The following is a 16,501-nucleotide window of genomic DNA, read 5'->3' as shown; positions in this document are numbered from 1 at the left end:
TTTTTTTTTTTTTAAATGAACTCATTTGTCATAAATTCTTGCCTCAGGATCTGCTCCTGGGGACTCAACATCAGAAACCACTGTTCTGGCTCAGTGCCGCAAAGCCTGAGACCAGCACCCACCTGAGAATTTGGGCTGTTCCTAAAGTTCCGTGGGTCACTGCTTTAGTCCCTGAATCTTTGGTTCAGATCTTTTGAGTATCACAAAAGGCTACAGGAAGCCATTGGATTCTAGGAATTCCACACTTGGGAATTCAGATGGTCACATTCCGAGAATGGGATGAAAATAAATTCTGCTTTACTTTCTGAAGGAGCTGACTGTGGCTGAGAGGTGAGGGCGGTGACGCTGCTGTCCTTCAGTCAGCTTTACGAAGGACCCTTGAGACACTAAAGGATGTAGAAGTTTTTCAACCTTTTTATATCACAGCACACTTGAACCTATACTTAAACTTCTGTGGCACACTTAAGTTATGTTGATCCCAAAAAATAAAAAGAGTTAAAGAAAAAAAGAATAAACTTAATGTGGCTTTGAACTTCTTTCAAAATGATTTAATTAATTATCTTGAAAAACTTTTGTGGTACACCAAAGATCCTCTCATGGCACACCAGTGTGTCAGGGCGCACTGGTTGAAAATCGCTGGATTAGAAGACCGAGGCTGACCAATGGGGCAGCCTCAGCCATTGCACACTTGAAGCACAGCTGGTGCAACTTGAGTGGTCTGTAAAGTGTAAAACCCACCCCTCATTTCAAGAACTTAGCATGTCAAAGGACGGTAAAAGATTTCATTAATAATTTTTATATTGATTACATGATGAATACTTTTGAAAGACTGGGTTAATTAAAATATGCTCTTAAAATTAATTCCGCCTGCTTCTTTTTACTTTTGTTAATGAGGCTATTAGAAAATTTTAAATTACGTGTGTGGCTTTCCACATTTTATTTCCAGTGGACTGGATATAATGAAGACCTTAGCTATCAACCTTCAAGGTCAGACCGAGTTAAATCTCCCCAACTTTTTCTAATGCCTTTACTTTGCCTATGTCTGGTGTGGAATTGCCCCCAGTTAACACACAGAACTGCCTCTTGCCCTCAATTATGACTACGTTTACCCAAGCATACAGTTGCCATGGAACTAGAAATGTCTAAAGTTTGACCCTTAACCCAGAAAATATCATACCAGAAATGTTATTTTAAAACCCAGGGCCAGTCGTTGTAACTCTCAGTTGAAAATTATGTAATCTGAAGAAAATCCATTTCGAGTTATTTAAAAGTTATTCTGATGTTTTTCTCCATGCACATCAAATTTGGTGGCCAAAGATTTTGCTTGCCCTTCACAGCTACTCTGCACTGTCTTTTTCAAGCCCTATGACAAGATGCAGACCTCAAAGCCTCGGTCATTCTCATCTGAACTCTTACAGCTTCCTAGCTGAGTACCTCCTCTTTGGCTCAGCCTCAAATCCATCCTAGACATGGTTGCCAGACAATCTTATCACTTCCCACTATTAAAAAATTAAAAAAATGGAAGGACAAAAACTGCAAATAAATAAATACATAAAACAGTGAAGGGTGGTGCCTGTGGCTCCAAGGAGTAGGGCGCTGGCCCCATATACCAGAGGTGGTGGGTTCAAACCCAGCCCTGGCCAAAAACTACAAATAAATAAATAAATGGAAGGGGGAAAAAAGGCCTGCAGTAGTATCACATATCTTTGCTAAATGTGTCTGTCTCTAGACACATAAATGCTCTCCACACTCGCATCCCAACTCTACATTTTGGTTGTAACGCACCCCCCCCCATCTCTTCTCTAATTCCCGTTAGACTATTTTTTGTTCTGACTTCCCACCTGTTTCCTCACCTCTGGCTCTTTTCCCAGACAGTTTCCTCTGCCTGCTTAGAACCCCCTCTTTCCGTTTCCATCCATCTGTGTTCCCTATTCCCGCAGTTGCATCTTAAATGTTACTGTATAATAAGAGTTTATTAGCGGTGCCTTAGGTCAGGAAGGAAAACACAAAAGACAAAACAAACAGCAGTAGAAATAACAAAAAAACAAGGTGGCAAAGCTGTTGAACTGAAAAAGACGTTATTTCATTGAAGAGTGAGGCAGATCAACTTCAGGGATCTCAAATAGGAGAGGACTGAGCTCTCATGGGCACCTTCTCTGGGAGAATTCTGCAGGGTTTGGAGCCCAGAATGTTTACTGTGCAGTCCAAATCATCTCCCAGAACAAAGCTTCAGCTTTATTTTGTAGACCTGTTCCATTTTCTTGACAGGCAAGTGAGATCACCCCTGAGGGGTGTGAGGAAGAGATTAGGAAAGAAGTGGGGAACTGCGAGAGGTGGGAGGAGGGAGGAGACTGCACCTTGTGTGACCTCGTGCCTGCAGGTCCTTCAGAGAACTTCTAGGTCTGTTAACATTGAAAGGTCACTGAATATATACAGCTATCATTTAATAAAAATAAATAAATAAATAAAGGTCGCTGATCTCTCTGCTTTGGAATGAGTCGCAAAGCAGAAAGATCATGTTTGCAGTTCTGTAATGAATTTGTTTGACCATATTTTAAACTTTTCTATAACAGTTTATCGGTTTCTAATACAAGGAAAATAATATAAAGTACTCAGTTATTGAAAAGCAGCATAGCAATTGCCTCCCTTTTGAATAGGGACTTTAAAAAGCAGGGGGAAAAATGATGTTTATCTATGAAGAATACTTCCTTAGAAAAAAAGTCGTCACTTGGGGATTTGAATTTAATTATGTCACTTTACCCCCACCCCTAAAAAAGAATGGGGGGCACCTTTGCTCTACAAATTGAACTGGCTGGTCTTCCTGGAAGCGGAGCTGACAGCATGCATCTAATGACTGCAGTCTTTAAGCTAATGCAAATGTGATTTACATTTTTCAGGAATGGACAAATGAGGTTTTCAGTTTGGCAACAAACCTGCTGGCCCAAAACATGTCCAGGGACGCCTTTCTGGAAAAAGCGTAAGTTGCTCTCATTTTCTTGCTAAGGGTGTTGCTTCTTCTGAGTCAGTTTCCTTTCTCCTCTGTGAGTCTTCTGTTTACACGGAACTGACTTCTCGCACACTGTTAAATAGAAATTGCCCTTTGAGGTTTGTTAAAGTGGCACCTCCCTGTTCAGAACTGGAAGGCTTCCAGCAAAGACGTGTCCTTCCCTGAAGGGAGCCCAACAGTCTTGTCTCCCGAGCATGGAGCTCACCTGAATGTCCAGGCCTTGGACACACATAAGGAGACACTTCCAGATCCTGGCAGCCGTACTCAGAGCTAAAAATTACTCATTTCAGAGATTCCTCTGCTTCCACATCTGCCAGTGTCTTCACAATGATTATTAATTCGAGGAACAGCATATGTTGCTCGTTCCTCCGGAGTCACAGATCTCTGATAGATGCTGCAAACACTTCCCCGCCAGCTCCAATCAGTAGGCTGAAGCCCTAATTCCTGCCCAGGGAGACAATCCCAGAGGTATTAGAAAGAAAAAGAAAAGGAGAAAAGATGTTAAGGAAGGAATAGCAAGAAAAGAGGGCAAGGAAAGCCAAACAGATTCCAGACCACTCTGGATTGCAACAGTCTCTCAAAAAACTGACCAAGGAAAATACTGACTTATGCCAGATGAGCAGGGCGGAAAGCTGGTCGTGTTCGTTTTGGAAGCTGTGCCCGTTCAGGAGGGTGGGAAAGCTTTTAATCAAAGCCACAATGGAAACATTAATAGGTGGTCCTCTCTTTGACTTGGTAGCGTCCTCTCTCTCCTGGCCTTCTGTAAGACACACCTATCATGCCAGACCTAATACTGAAGCCACATTTCTGTTTTTCTCTTCTACGAGTTACTTTTACTTTCAGCCGGTACCTCACAAGTCCTCATTTAAATGCTTTTCACGGGGTCTTGAAGACCCTTCCCTGTATCTCCATCCTCTCCCTTCCTTTCTCCTCCTTTCTCTCCCCCCCACCCCCTACTACCTTTGCGTCTATCGTCCTTCTTTTAACAAACATTTCCAGAACATCTGCTGTTCTGGGCGATGTTAGTTGAAGGAGATGTAGAGATAAAGAAGATGTTCTACCCAAAGCTGTGTTAGAGTGAGTGGGCTAATCGTTAATGTTGCAAATTGTTCCGTATAGGCCCCTCCCTGTGAGCAGCAGCTATGGACCTTCTAGATCTCCTCTCGTGGTGAACGTACTGTAAACATTTTTGTTGCATACACACCTCGATGTGGGTGTTCTGGGCGACAGTGCGTGCAGTTTCCTGAATTGGTTTCCCAGTTTACACGTCTGTCCTCAGAGATGGAGAGCTCTGTGGCTTTGTGTCTTCCCTGTGTGTTTGTGAGCAGTAGAGGCAAATTTCAGTAGAGGCAAAATTCACCACGCAGAGAAGAGAATGAGCAGAGGATGGATCTCAAAAGTACTTCACTGAGGGAAAGAAGCCAAGCACAAAAGCACGTGCTCCCCTTCCGTAAGGCGAACAACCGAGCAAAAAGAATCTGAATTGCCTCCGGGGGCATAGACCCTGGCAGGGAGCGTGCGGTGGGAGCTTCTACTCAGGTGACAAGGCTCTAGTGTGTGATCCGGGTGCCCACTGTGGAGACTTGGGCAGTTTGTGACAATTGAACAAATTCTATATAGGCATGAGCCTTTTTCTATGTGATTGATTCTTCCATAATGGCATAAATGTATCGACGATCCACATACAAATGACTTAATTTTTAAAAGAGAGGGAAAAAAAGCTTTTTTAAAAAAATAAAATAAAACTCTTGTTTCTCTGCTTCTCCCACAGCTACACCAGACTTAAGCTGCAAGTCACTCCAGAAGGGCGTATTCCTCTCAAAAAGTAAGCCTCTCGTGTATTTCCCTGTATTCATTATTTTTTCTTTCTAAGACTTGGGTCTGCGCCATGGTTCTGTCTTGTTTCCCTGCTGGTCTGAGTGGGAGCACACTGGTGTCACCTCCTGCACGCCTCACGTCAGCACAGCTGGTTTCCTCGTAGACATGTCCCTGGAGTCTCCGCTTCCTGTGGCATCATTTTCAAGAAACACCAAAGCAGGAAGGGGGTGGAGGGAGTGGGGGAACCTCACTACTAAATGCAAAAAAAAAAGTGAGATTTAGATCCACTCTGCGGGTGGGAGGAGTTGGGTAACCTTAGTACTTCTTTCTGGCAAGATGGCCCTAGCCTTAAAAGCGGAGGTTGCAAACTCAGATGCCAGCAGCAGCCAGACAGGGAACTTAAAGGATGAATCAGGTCAGAAGTAGGAAAAAAAACAAAGAGCAAAACCTGTGTAGGGGAGACAGCAGCAGCTCCCTCCTCCCATATCCTGTTGGATTGGTAAGCCCCTGACACTAGGTTTTCTAATGTCTCAATAGACTCCATAAACCCAAATTAGTATATTGAATTGTCCTGTACTGAAGCTCTGCTTTTTAAAACCAAATTAGTGGGTGAGGAATAAAAACTCCCTTATCTGGTACAACGTACACAATTCTGGTAGTGGGCACACTAAAAGCCCCCATGTCAGCATTGTATGATTCATCCATGCAACAAGACCAATTGCACTCCCTTCGTTATCCTGAAATTAAGAAAATAAATAAATATAACCACATTGATGACCAAAGAAAGTACCTTATCTCTAGATCATATTCAGCCAAAGGTCTTTAACCTTAGATCTTACAAGATCCCAGTGAGTTTCTGTTAATAAACAAATTGTTAACAAATAATTGTTTTTAATAAGCTCAACACTGTTGTCTCAAAATCTCAATTTCATAGTAGACACTTTCATTCTATGAAGGACACTCATGCAGCTTTTAGAACAGAGACGCAGCCCCATGGAGGAATGGTTAGCTTTCATTCTTCACAGGCGACTCCTAAACAGACGTGATTCAATGGCCTATTCTGCGGTGAAGTGGTTATCGGTGCTGTGACCCACATGCCTTTTCAACCTCTCTGCTTTGTTTTCACTTCACAGCATATACCGCCTGTTTTCAGCAGACCGGAAGCGGGTTGAAACCGCTTTAGAGGCTTGTAGTCTTCCATCATCAAGGGTGAGTGCGTCACCTTACAGTGCTATGGTTTGAATGTTCCCTCCAGGACTCCTGTTGAAACTCACTCCCCAGTGTGTCAGTTTTGAGAGGTGGGGCCCTGAAGAGGTGATTGGGTCAGGAGGGCTCTGCCCTTGTGAATGGTTTAATATATTCTTAGATTAATGGGCTAATAGGCTAATGGGTGGATGGGTTATCACAGGAGGGGAGTGGCTCCGTAAAAGGAGAAAGAGACGGAGCTGGCCTGTTGTTAAATGTTCAGCCCCTTCCCACGGGCTGCTTCACACCGGAGCACACTCAGGTCACAGCACACAGTCCCCACCCACCTGTGAAAAGGTCCTCACCAGCATACCCCTGACCTTGGACTTCCCAGCATCATAACTGTAAGAAAGAAAACTGGATTTGGAACTGGGTAATGGACGGAGGCTGAAAGAATTTGGAGGAGCAGATTAGAAAAAGCTTAGATTCTGGTGAAGGCTTAGGAGACAAAAGACAGAAAAGCTTGGAACTCCTTAGAGATTGGCAAAAATAGCTCTTACTAAATATATATTGCCCCAATGTTACCTAAACATAATTTTTCAATTACGAAGCCCGTAACTTATTTGTTAACATTTGCAGTGTATGAAACTGCTGCTATTATACTCTTTCCCTCCCGTAACCCCAATAAATCTAGAATGACCCCTTGCTTTTGGCAGATTAAAAAAAATAATCATCTGATTAGCTCGTATAAAAAAAATGAGCCAAAAAGGTCAATCTTATCAAAAAGGTAATTTGAAATGTAGATTCAAACTCATCATGAACAATAAGCCCTTTCTTGATATCTCTTGAGAGATTAGTTGATGATAGCGTGAAGCCATTATGTTCAGGAAGATACTTGAAATATTAATTTCATCCTATTAATTTCTAGCTTAAATATTTGCAAGTTACATAAACAATTAGTATGGTAATACATATTTAAATAAATATATTTACATACTCTGCAGGGACTCAGAAAGTTTTTACAGAAAGAGACAGATGCAGGATCAAAATAGTTTTCAGAACGCCTGCTTTGCTCATTTGTGGAGAAGGAGTTGAGAGGACAAGCATCTAACCTGCCTGGTGTTTCATGCCTGACGTACACCAGGCACTCCATGATCCCTAATGGCCTGGATTAAAGTAATTGGCCTTCATCTCAGTCCGTTCTACATAACTGACTCTAAAAGGATTTGTTGCCATTGTTGCTGGGGGACTAGTGTATAAAACCCTTTCCTCATGCTATATGTAGAACTCACCTCTGTGTTACAAATATATTTTTTTATCTTAGTATCTAAGTAACAAGTAAACCACTTCCTAAGGATACCACTGACTGACTCTTGAAACCTGCTAGCGATGTTCAAGTTGCAGTGAATGAAGCTGCAAAGTCATCCTTAAACTTATGATTGAATTATAAAAATTATTGAGTGCTCTTATTAAATTGGTCAGCCAATTCTTGCTGTAAATCGTGTTCAAAACATGAATGTGTTTTTTGTAACAACTTTGGTAGGTGACAGGGATAAAGAGTAGCTCTGCACAACCACTGTCCTTCTGAAAGCTCAGCTGCCAAGAAGCTGAGCAGAGCTGAGAAAGGCTCCCCACACAGTTCAGCTCACTTCACTTCAGTAAACAAAATGAGACGCTTGAGACATTTGCTAAACTATGAAGGGATGTCCAACGTGTGGCCCGAGGGCCACATGTGGATTATTTGAAGACAGTTTTGTGTGTCTGTGTTGTCAGATACCATGAAAATTATACACATATGCATGGACCTTTTCTTTTGTTTTCGTTTTGTTTGGAGGGGGTTATTTTCTCATCAGATTTTGTTAGTGTTTTTGTATTTAATGTGTGACCCAAAATAACTTTCATTCCTTTGATGTGCAGTAGAAAAGAAAAAGGGTTGGACGCCAGACAGTGGATTAAAAGAAAGAAAAAAAAAAGGTGTTTGAACTTGTGTCCTGTTGCTTTTGGTTAGATGCTTTGGTTTAAGAAAGATACAACAAGATCTTATCACCGACTCAATAAATATTTCTTGAGCTCTAACTATGTGCCCATGGGTCCTAAGAATAAGGTGGCAAACATAATGAAGTTTGGGGTTTCAAAGACCATAGCTCTTTCGGGAGAATTAGGTAATAAACATGTCAACAAATACGTTTGTAAATTGAATGAAGTGCTATTAAAAAAGGGAGTGGTGCCACTGAGAATACGGGAAGCTTATTCTAGAAAGAGAAAGCAGTGTGTGTAAATCCCTGAATCTGGGAAAAAATTACTGGATCTGAGCAACTAGGAAAATACCACTGCGTTCAAACATAAAAGGAAAGTGTAAGCGGGGGATTTGCAAAGACATGTTAAGAATTTTTTTCTTTGCAATTGCTTCCTGTTTTACCTTTCCTGGATAACATTTTGGGGAATATAATGATCAAAATCTTTAACTTACTGTTATAAATTTAGCAAAGGGAAAGAAGGACTAGAAAAGGAAGTTGAATAGAAAATCCAATCCATCAACTGTTCTGTAAGTGGCAATGTTCTTAACAATTGGATTCTAACAATTCAGTCAATAGACATAAATTGACTCTTTATAATCTACTTTGTCTATTATAGGTTCAAGTTTTCAGAACAATGTCAACTGGAGACACTTTAAAAGGAAAATATGATTCAATAACAGGAGTTATGTTTAAATGAGAAAAACAATTATATTTAGCAAATTAAATGTAATGACAGTTTTCTGAAAACAAAATGAAGATATTTAAAAAATATATAATCAACCTCTCCATCATGAAGTTTTGAAAGATCGTTAGTCACAGTAAAGTATAATTAACTTGGAGGCCTTGTAGAAATACAATGTTTTTTAAAAAGTCTAAAAACCAAAGACAGTTTCAGGCTGTCTTATCATTTAGCACTTAGAATCTTAGCACTCTGGGAGGTTGAGGCAGGAGGACTGCTTGAGCTCAGGAGATCAGCCTGAGCAAGAGTGAGACCCCTATCTCTACTAAAAGTAGGAAAATTGATCAGGCATTGTGGGGGGTGCCTCTAGTCCCAGTTCCTTGGGAGTCACCCTAGGAGTTTGAGGTTGCTGTGAGCTAGGCTGACCCCATGGCACTCTGACTCAAAAAAAAAAAAAAGGGAACAGTTTCAGAGACACAAAATAAATGTTTCTACGAACTGACTGTGACACGTCAAAATTATATTTTAAATCGTTGTAATCATTTTATGTCTATGTAACAGTGGCTTTCAAAAACATCCACTAGTTAGTTAGCAAAAAGATTCTAGATATATTAACAAGAGGTATTTTAAACACCCCAGTGAAGCAAAGGGTTATAAAAATGGCAGATCATCCTGAAAAATTGGAATCCTACCTCATAGCCAGCAGTCAGTCATTCCAGCTTGCTTTAATTGTGTTCTGTAAATAGATACAATACCAGAACCACAGTGGATATCCTGTTGAGATTTTTTAAACATTATCTTTGTGCACATTGTTAAGGATAATTAATGCACTTGAACTTGTGTCCTGGCTGACATGATCCATTGGAATGACACATTCCTTTCGAAGGTGCTCCTTTAGAGATTACAGTTGCTAGCCGAAAGTTACCCTACTTGTTAAAAAGTAGCACTGTATCCAAAAAGAGAGACAAAGCAATTACTGGCCTTCTATTAATAATCCAAACATATTTTCCAGAGAGACCTTTGAAAACCTTTTCTTTCTCTGAAAATTACCACTGTACCTGCAAACTTTCTGAGAAATGAAAATAGTTTATTTTTGTTAAATTCCCTTGACGTGAGGCTTATTAAGTTGAAAAGAGCTTGGTGGTACTTGGGATTGTGTTTTAATCTTGCCATAGCATCGGGATATGGAGTTGCATCTTAATGAAGCAGATACAGAACAAAGCTATGTATTTGTTTTAAATATTATGGACGCAAATGTAGTGCAAAGAGAAAATAATTATTTGGGTTTTTTTTTTAATTTTACTAAAGAATAGTATGAATAAAATTATTATGATTATTATATTTGGAGTTTTTGGCCAGGGCTGGGTTTGAACTCACCACCTCTGGTATATGGGGCCGGTGCCCGACTCCTTTGAGCCACAGACACCACCCAATAAAATTATTTTTCAAACTTCTCTATATAACTTTAGTATATTGCCTTTCTGCTATTCCTTCCATCCCAAATATAAGTCAGAAACATAATCATTTTTGCAGTTGTGATTCTTAAATTCATGAACATCAAAATTCTATTTTAAAACCATATGGAGTATTAAGTCTATTATAAGTGATGTACTTGTAGTTATTTCATGCATTCTGCAAATATTCTAACTTTTGACTTGCAGTTTTAGGACAAAAACATTGAGGATAGGTTCAATTTCTACATTTTCTGGAATAAAATCGACTTGTCAAGAAAAAAATCTACATATGAACTCTATTCAATGAAAGTTCACTCAATAAATTATATATATATTTAAATAACCTTTTCCTGAATGTTAAGTATCTGTTCATCATATAATTTTTTAAAATCTCAAAATGTACAAAGGAGAAAATACAAACCAACATCCCAAAACTCACGTGAATATTTAGTTTACTGGTTTATAGCATGAGTCACAGAATCAAGCAACCTAGATTCAAAATGTAGCCATTGCCACCACTGCCACCACCCTCCATTGCTCACCAAGGGCCTCAAGAAAAGTTCTGTAACCTCCCAGCACCCAAGTGTTACTATCTATAAAAATGGGACACTGGCAATGTCACTTGATAGAGGTGATGTAATGAAAACATCCAAGTAAAGCTCATAGAACTATATGCTTGCATTGGGTAAATGCATAATAAATATTAATTCTCATTATCACTTTGAGTATTTTTTCATATATATGCATACCTGGGGTTTTTTTCTTTGTTTTAATTTTTAATTTGGCAAGTGGATGTGACTTTAACAAGGTCTGTGAAATCTGGAACTGCAAATTTCACCAGTAGTACCAAAAAGATTTTAAAAAACATATATTCCCTTTTGAGATTCCTTGCATGCAAGCATGGAATTGACGCACTATCGTATTTCAAGTTTGCCAACACTTTGCCTTTTCTGAAATCAATGAGCCTGTTTCCATTTGTACTGATTTAGATGACACCAGCCTTCTTAATTCACCATTCAAAAAGTTCAAGTAACAGTAGCAACAAATAACCCCTGATGATCTAGTCTGTATTGGGTGTCAGATGGAATGGACCAAGTCCTGGATTACAAACTGTGACTGAAGTCCTGGTGCTATCTCCTGGGTCCATCTAGCAAACACCAGTGTCTATTAAACAGCAGGCACCACGCTGAGAACACAGAGGAATTCAGTTATCACTTCACTCAAAAACTCACAGTCTAGTAGAAAATCAGAAATACACAAAATGAAGAGCTGTGTGATGGATGCTATGGTAAAGGAGAATTGGGGACACAAAGAAAAAATGTGTCACTTTTAGCCTGTGTGGTTGGGAAGTGACACAGCAGTGTTTGAAGGTTGGGCATGATCTTAAGAGTACTAGACTTTTGGTTTTTTTCCTAGTCAAAGAGGAAAAATGAATCTGTGCATTCACATCATCAAATCACGAGATCCAGAAAGGCCAAGTGCACGAGGGAGCTCTGTGAATTTCAGCCTTGTTTAGAATGCAAGGAATTGGGAATTCTCTGCAGCTTTTTCCTAAATATCTCCCCTATCCTCTTTTATTTTAGCTTTCAATGATGCCCATCCATTTTAACTCCTCTCTGCAGGAGTTTTTACCCTATTTTCCCCTATTTTCACCCCCAAAGACTTTGGGGTATTCCTGTCAGTCAACTTGGGCAAGATGAGATAAAGAAAACCAGCAATAGTGAAATGTTCTCTTTTTCTATGTGCTAACATGGAACCAGCACTAAAAATAAGGTGGTATTGACTCAGATTATCTCCTTAATTTGATCTCTTCAATAGAAATTCCTCCTTCACAGCTGGTATGTAAACAATGATTAGATGTGTTAATAAAGTGTATCATTCTATTAAGATCTCGTGTAAATGATGTTGGTTAAATCTGATATTCCGCAGAAGATCCAACAGGAGCCCTCACAATCACTTCCCACCTTTCTCATCAATTATCTTCATGCACGTAGTAAACATTTCCTATGTGCCTGCTACGCGTTACACACTGGAATACAGCAGTGAACAGGCAACACCCCTGTGCTAGCTTGTGGACCTCTGCAAGTTAGCAAGGAATAGAGAGGGCCGTACAACCAGGCACACCATACAATTGAGTGATTCCCGAAATCTGAGACAAACAAGGTGTGATGGGCGCTCAAATAGCAGCAAAACCCAGTTCAGGAGGAAGACAAGGCTTCCCAGAAGATGAGATTCTAAACTAAGGCAAGAAGGAAGAAGCAGAGAGGTCAGTAAGAGAAGGGAGACAATTATTGATCTCCTTAGATAAAGTCAGTGTCTGTATGCTGGATGAGGTTGAGGGAGGGAGAGGCGGAGTGAACTTTGCTTAACAGGGACAGAAGGAGAGAAGGCACTTGGGGGTTGTAAAATCAAAAAACATGCACGCACCTGAGTAGGTCAGCCGCTCCATTGAGCCTTTTCTTGTAATTGATTTTAAATCTTTCTTTTCCCTGTGTCTCTCAGCCAAAGAGTCAGGTAGACAGGGTCATTTGCAACCATTAACTATTTAAAGATCTGTGGATGCCTAACTCAGAGACGAGGTAGCCCTGAAAACTATGCCTTCTCCAGCCAAAGGGATTTCTGTCTTTCTGTAAATCAAATGGCATTTGGGGAACATGTTTACAGGTTGTAGTTGTCCTCATTTTGTGAAGGGCAGAATACCAATAAAAAAATCTGTGAGAATTTCCCACTGTTCTTGGATTTGACCACTTGTGGTCATGGTTTCAAAGCTTGTGTCTGAGGAGACCTAAGTCTAATGGTATCGTGCGTCTCTCTATGTAAGATGATTCATGTGTGGTTTGCTTGTCTCAAAATTCTACTTTCCAAAATATATCCACAATTGTGGGGATCCTGCTATTGCCAAGTGTTGAGCTGTCTGTTTGCAAGCAGTGAGCAATTTCAGACAATCATTTTTAGACCTTTCTATAAAAGTACATTTCAAAACATGATGAATATGGTAAAAAAAAAAAAAAAGCAGCGTTTTCTTTGGTTTAAGTTCTTGAAAATAAAAATAGTCATATAAACACATACCTGAAATAGAAGAAGTGTATGAAAAATGACCTTCCTGTTAACAAAGGCTTGAATACAAGCTTCCGGTCTCCATGGTAGCACAACCAAACTGAGACGTAAGTCACGGAAGCGCTCTTTGGGCTTTTTTGTAGTAGTGACTTGTTTCCCAAACAAGAGGGCTAGCAGCAATCGGTGAAAATGGCACGTGCTATCCTGCTTATGAAAACTGTTCTACAACTTATAAGATTATGTAAAACAGAAGTAACATTATTTGGGAAAAAACTGTAAAATTTGAATTTCTGTTTTCATTTTGATTACGTCTGTCTCTAGGGTCATTACTTCAAATATATATATATATATATATATTCCTCCAAACACAGCACAACAGTGTGTGTGGACTTCCTGCCCCTGATCTCTACACTAAAAAATGGTTAAAATGGTAAATTTTATGTTGTGTGTATTCAGCACAATAAAAAACAAGATTCAGGCCAAACAAAACAGAAAATCTATTAAATAGACCCCATCTTTCTTGCCTCTAACTTATTTTTATAAATGTACATAGGAAATTGCCTTCACATCCCTTTAGCAGGAGAAATGCCTTGAACTTATGATAAAATGAAAACCCACAGAAAATAAAGGTTTTGACACCCTACAGCCCGTATCCCAGTGAACTCTACGGTTGACCTCACAGATGTGTTCTGAATATTTAGCCTGACCTTCTAGAAGAAAGGGAAAAGGAAAGGAAGGAAGGAGGGGAAAAAAAGGAGGGAAGAGACAGAAAGAAGGAAACGGGGGGAGCAAGTTAGGGAGAAAAAAATACCCATTTGTTGACCTGCCGTTTTCTTTCCCAGAATGATTCAATACCTCAAGAGGACTTCACTCCAGATGTGTACAGAGTTTTCCTGAACAACCTTTGCCCTCGACCTGAAATTGATAACATCTTTTCGGAATTGTAAGAGGACTTATTTTAATGTACTCCCCACCCCCAGCCTTCATGGATACTCAGGGTGGCTAGGGAAGGATGCTGAGTGGTAATTGGAGATGCAAGTGCATCATACACCATTTCTAAAGCAGTGCTTTGTGTGATCTGCTGGACAGGATCGGACATTCTCGCCCCTGGGGTGCAACCACTGCTTGTACTGGGTAGAAGTTTGCTGTGATTTATCACTGGGGGAAGTTGTTTTAGTATGTTCAGGTGACTCTGTGTGGTTTGAAGATTATGGGTAGAACAGGGAGGCATCTTGGCTTAGTGGAGACAGACTCGTGTGGCAGAAAGAACTAGGGACAGAGAGTCATTTTACCTCTTGGGAACCACATTAGTGAAATGAGAACTTTGGATTACTAAGAACTCCTTTAGCTGAAAAAATTATTTGCTTATCTGTTAAAATATATAAATTTATAGAGGCATCTTTTTTTAAAAGACAGGGGAAAAAGAGAAAAGAAGCAATTTAAGAAAAAACACTAAGTCAAATATGGGGAAGGAGCAATTTACCTTTCTCGATATGCTGAAATCTACCTGACAGGTTTGGCGCCCATACCTCAGTGGTTAGGGCGCCAGCCACATACACCCAGGCTAGAGGGTTTGAGCTGCGCCCAGACCTACTAAACAACAATGACAACTACAACCAAAAAACAGGGGGGCGTTGTAGCAGGTGCCTGTAGTCCCAGCTACTTGGGAGGCTGAGGCAAGAGAATTGCTTAAGCCCAAGTGTTTGAGGTTGCTGTGAGCAGTGATGTCACAGCAGTCTACAGAGGGCAACATAGTGAGACTCTGCCTCAAAAAAAAAAAGAAAAGAAAGAAATCTACATGACAGAAAATCTATCCACAATATGATAAATAAAGTAAAGACTTCTTCATATAGAAGATAGAAAAACAGTACTGCTGAGAATGCACTAGGATATTCTTATTTTGTGATGTTCATTGCCATGAAATATTTATTGAACATCAGAGATATTTATACCATTGAACTTGTCTTTGGGTTGTCAATGAGATTGAAACAGGCAGTTTGTATTGTACTATATTGAGAAATTACAGGTTCTTGTTGAAGTGTAACTTTATTGAAAATCAAGTCCCAACATGTTGTTTATTTTTTTAAAAGTGATGGTAATGAATACATCTTTAAATGATTAAGTAGGACATGGGAGTTTGATAACTAAACCAGCAGTCCAGTGTCATGATGAAAAAATGATCCCTACTTCTTGCATTCAATTTAGAGTGGTCAATCTCTAGGCACACAAGGCAGTGTCTTCCTGCTGTGGGTTTTCTTACACATTTGGTATTTGGTATTTTTCAAGAGCATAGGGTTTTAGAGATGGTGATTGCAAAAGCTACTTGTAGCCCACAGAAGAAATTGTGGTGGATCAGCACAGGGTTCCAGGGTGAGACAAAGATTTCAATACCACCTGCTCTCATCAGGTGTGGCAGGATTTTATTTCCCTCAAGTTAAACGCAAATCTATGAGTGGAATTTGGCAGAAAAAAAAATCTCATTTCTTGGTTTTTAATTGTTTTTAGTGGTGCCAAAAGCAAACCGTACCTTACCGTCGATCAGATGATGGATTTTATCAACCTCAAGCAGCGAGATCCCCGGCTGAATGAAATCCTTTACCCCCCTCTAAAACAAGAGCAAGTCCAAGTGCTGATTGAGAAGTACGAGCCCAATGAGAGCCTCGCCAAGAAAGGTCAGTGCTTTGTTCCAACCAGAGGGAACCTCTTGCTTCCGATTGTAAATGGTCGCATCTCGGCGACCAGAGGACTTCATAAGGATTAGTTGAAGTTAGGTCCCCAGTTTTGACACCTGCTTTCCTTTCTGTCTGGAATCCTCCTGGGTGGTGCAGCCTGAAGTAGATTTTTTTGTTTTTACTTTAGTGTGTGGTATTTTGCTATTGTGATATCTATATATGTCTGTAATTTTTTTTAATGCCTAAGGTGTGTGTTTTGCTGTAAATTTACCCAGTGACTGGATGTCCCTTTTGCATACAGGAATTCACTATCTGGAAAATTACCTTTTCAGATCTATTTTCTAGGAAGTCCTGGGAAGTGGCCCATAGATTTTTCTAAATCTTTAAAACCGAAGAAAGTCCTCCGTCTCTTAGACCCCTACTTTATTCCAGGTTACACTACAGGATGAATTGCTCCACGTGGGTGAATAGTCTAAAATTAGGACTTCCATGTAAAAAAATGTAGTGTTGTAGATAAAATTAGTTCCAAAATGGATATTATAAAGGAAGCACTGTGTTGCCTGGGAGTTATTAAGAAATTTATATTTTTGATTCTGAGAAAATAAATTGTC

The 16,501-nt window shown here is 39.9% G+C and overlaps 1 protein-coding gene across 1 annotated transcript in view; it reads left to right on the top strand.

Annotated features, from left to right (window-relative positions):
* PLCB1 (phospholipase C beta 1) overlaps positions 1 to 16,501 on the top strand; it is a 723,078-nt gene that overhangs the window by 482,092 nt on the left and 224,485 nt on the right. The window contains exons 5-9 of the mRNA XM_012804065.2: positions 2,898 to 2,977; positions 4,779 to 4,832; positions 5,959 to 6,034; positions 14,061 to 14,161; positions 15,724 to 15,890. Of these exons, the coding sequence (XP_012659519.1) occupies positions 2,898 to 2,977; positions 4,779 to 4,832; positions 5,959 to 6,034; positions 14,061 to 14,161; positions 15,724 to 15,890 (478 nt within the window). The remainder of the gene's footprint in view (positions 1 to 2,897; positions 2,978 to 4,778; positions 4,833 to 5,958; positions 6,035 to 14,060; positions 14,162 to 15,723; positions 15,891 to 16,501) is intronic.

Source organism: Otolemur garnettii, unplaced genomic scaffold (assembly GCF_000181295.1).
Source record: "Otolemur garnettii isolate 467f Iridium unplaced genomic scaffold, OtoGar3 scaffold00025, whole genome shotgun sequence".
Classification (NCBI taxonomy): domain Eukaryota; kingdom Metazoa; phylum Chordata; class Mammalia; order Primates; family Galagidae; genus Otolemur; species Otolemur garnettii.
The sequence above is the reverse complement of the archived record's forward strand: the minus strand, read 5'-3'. Positions and strand labels throughout refer to the sequence as shown.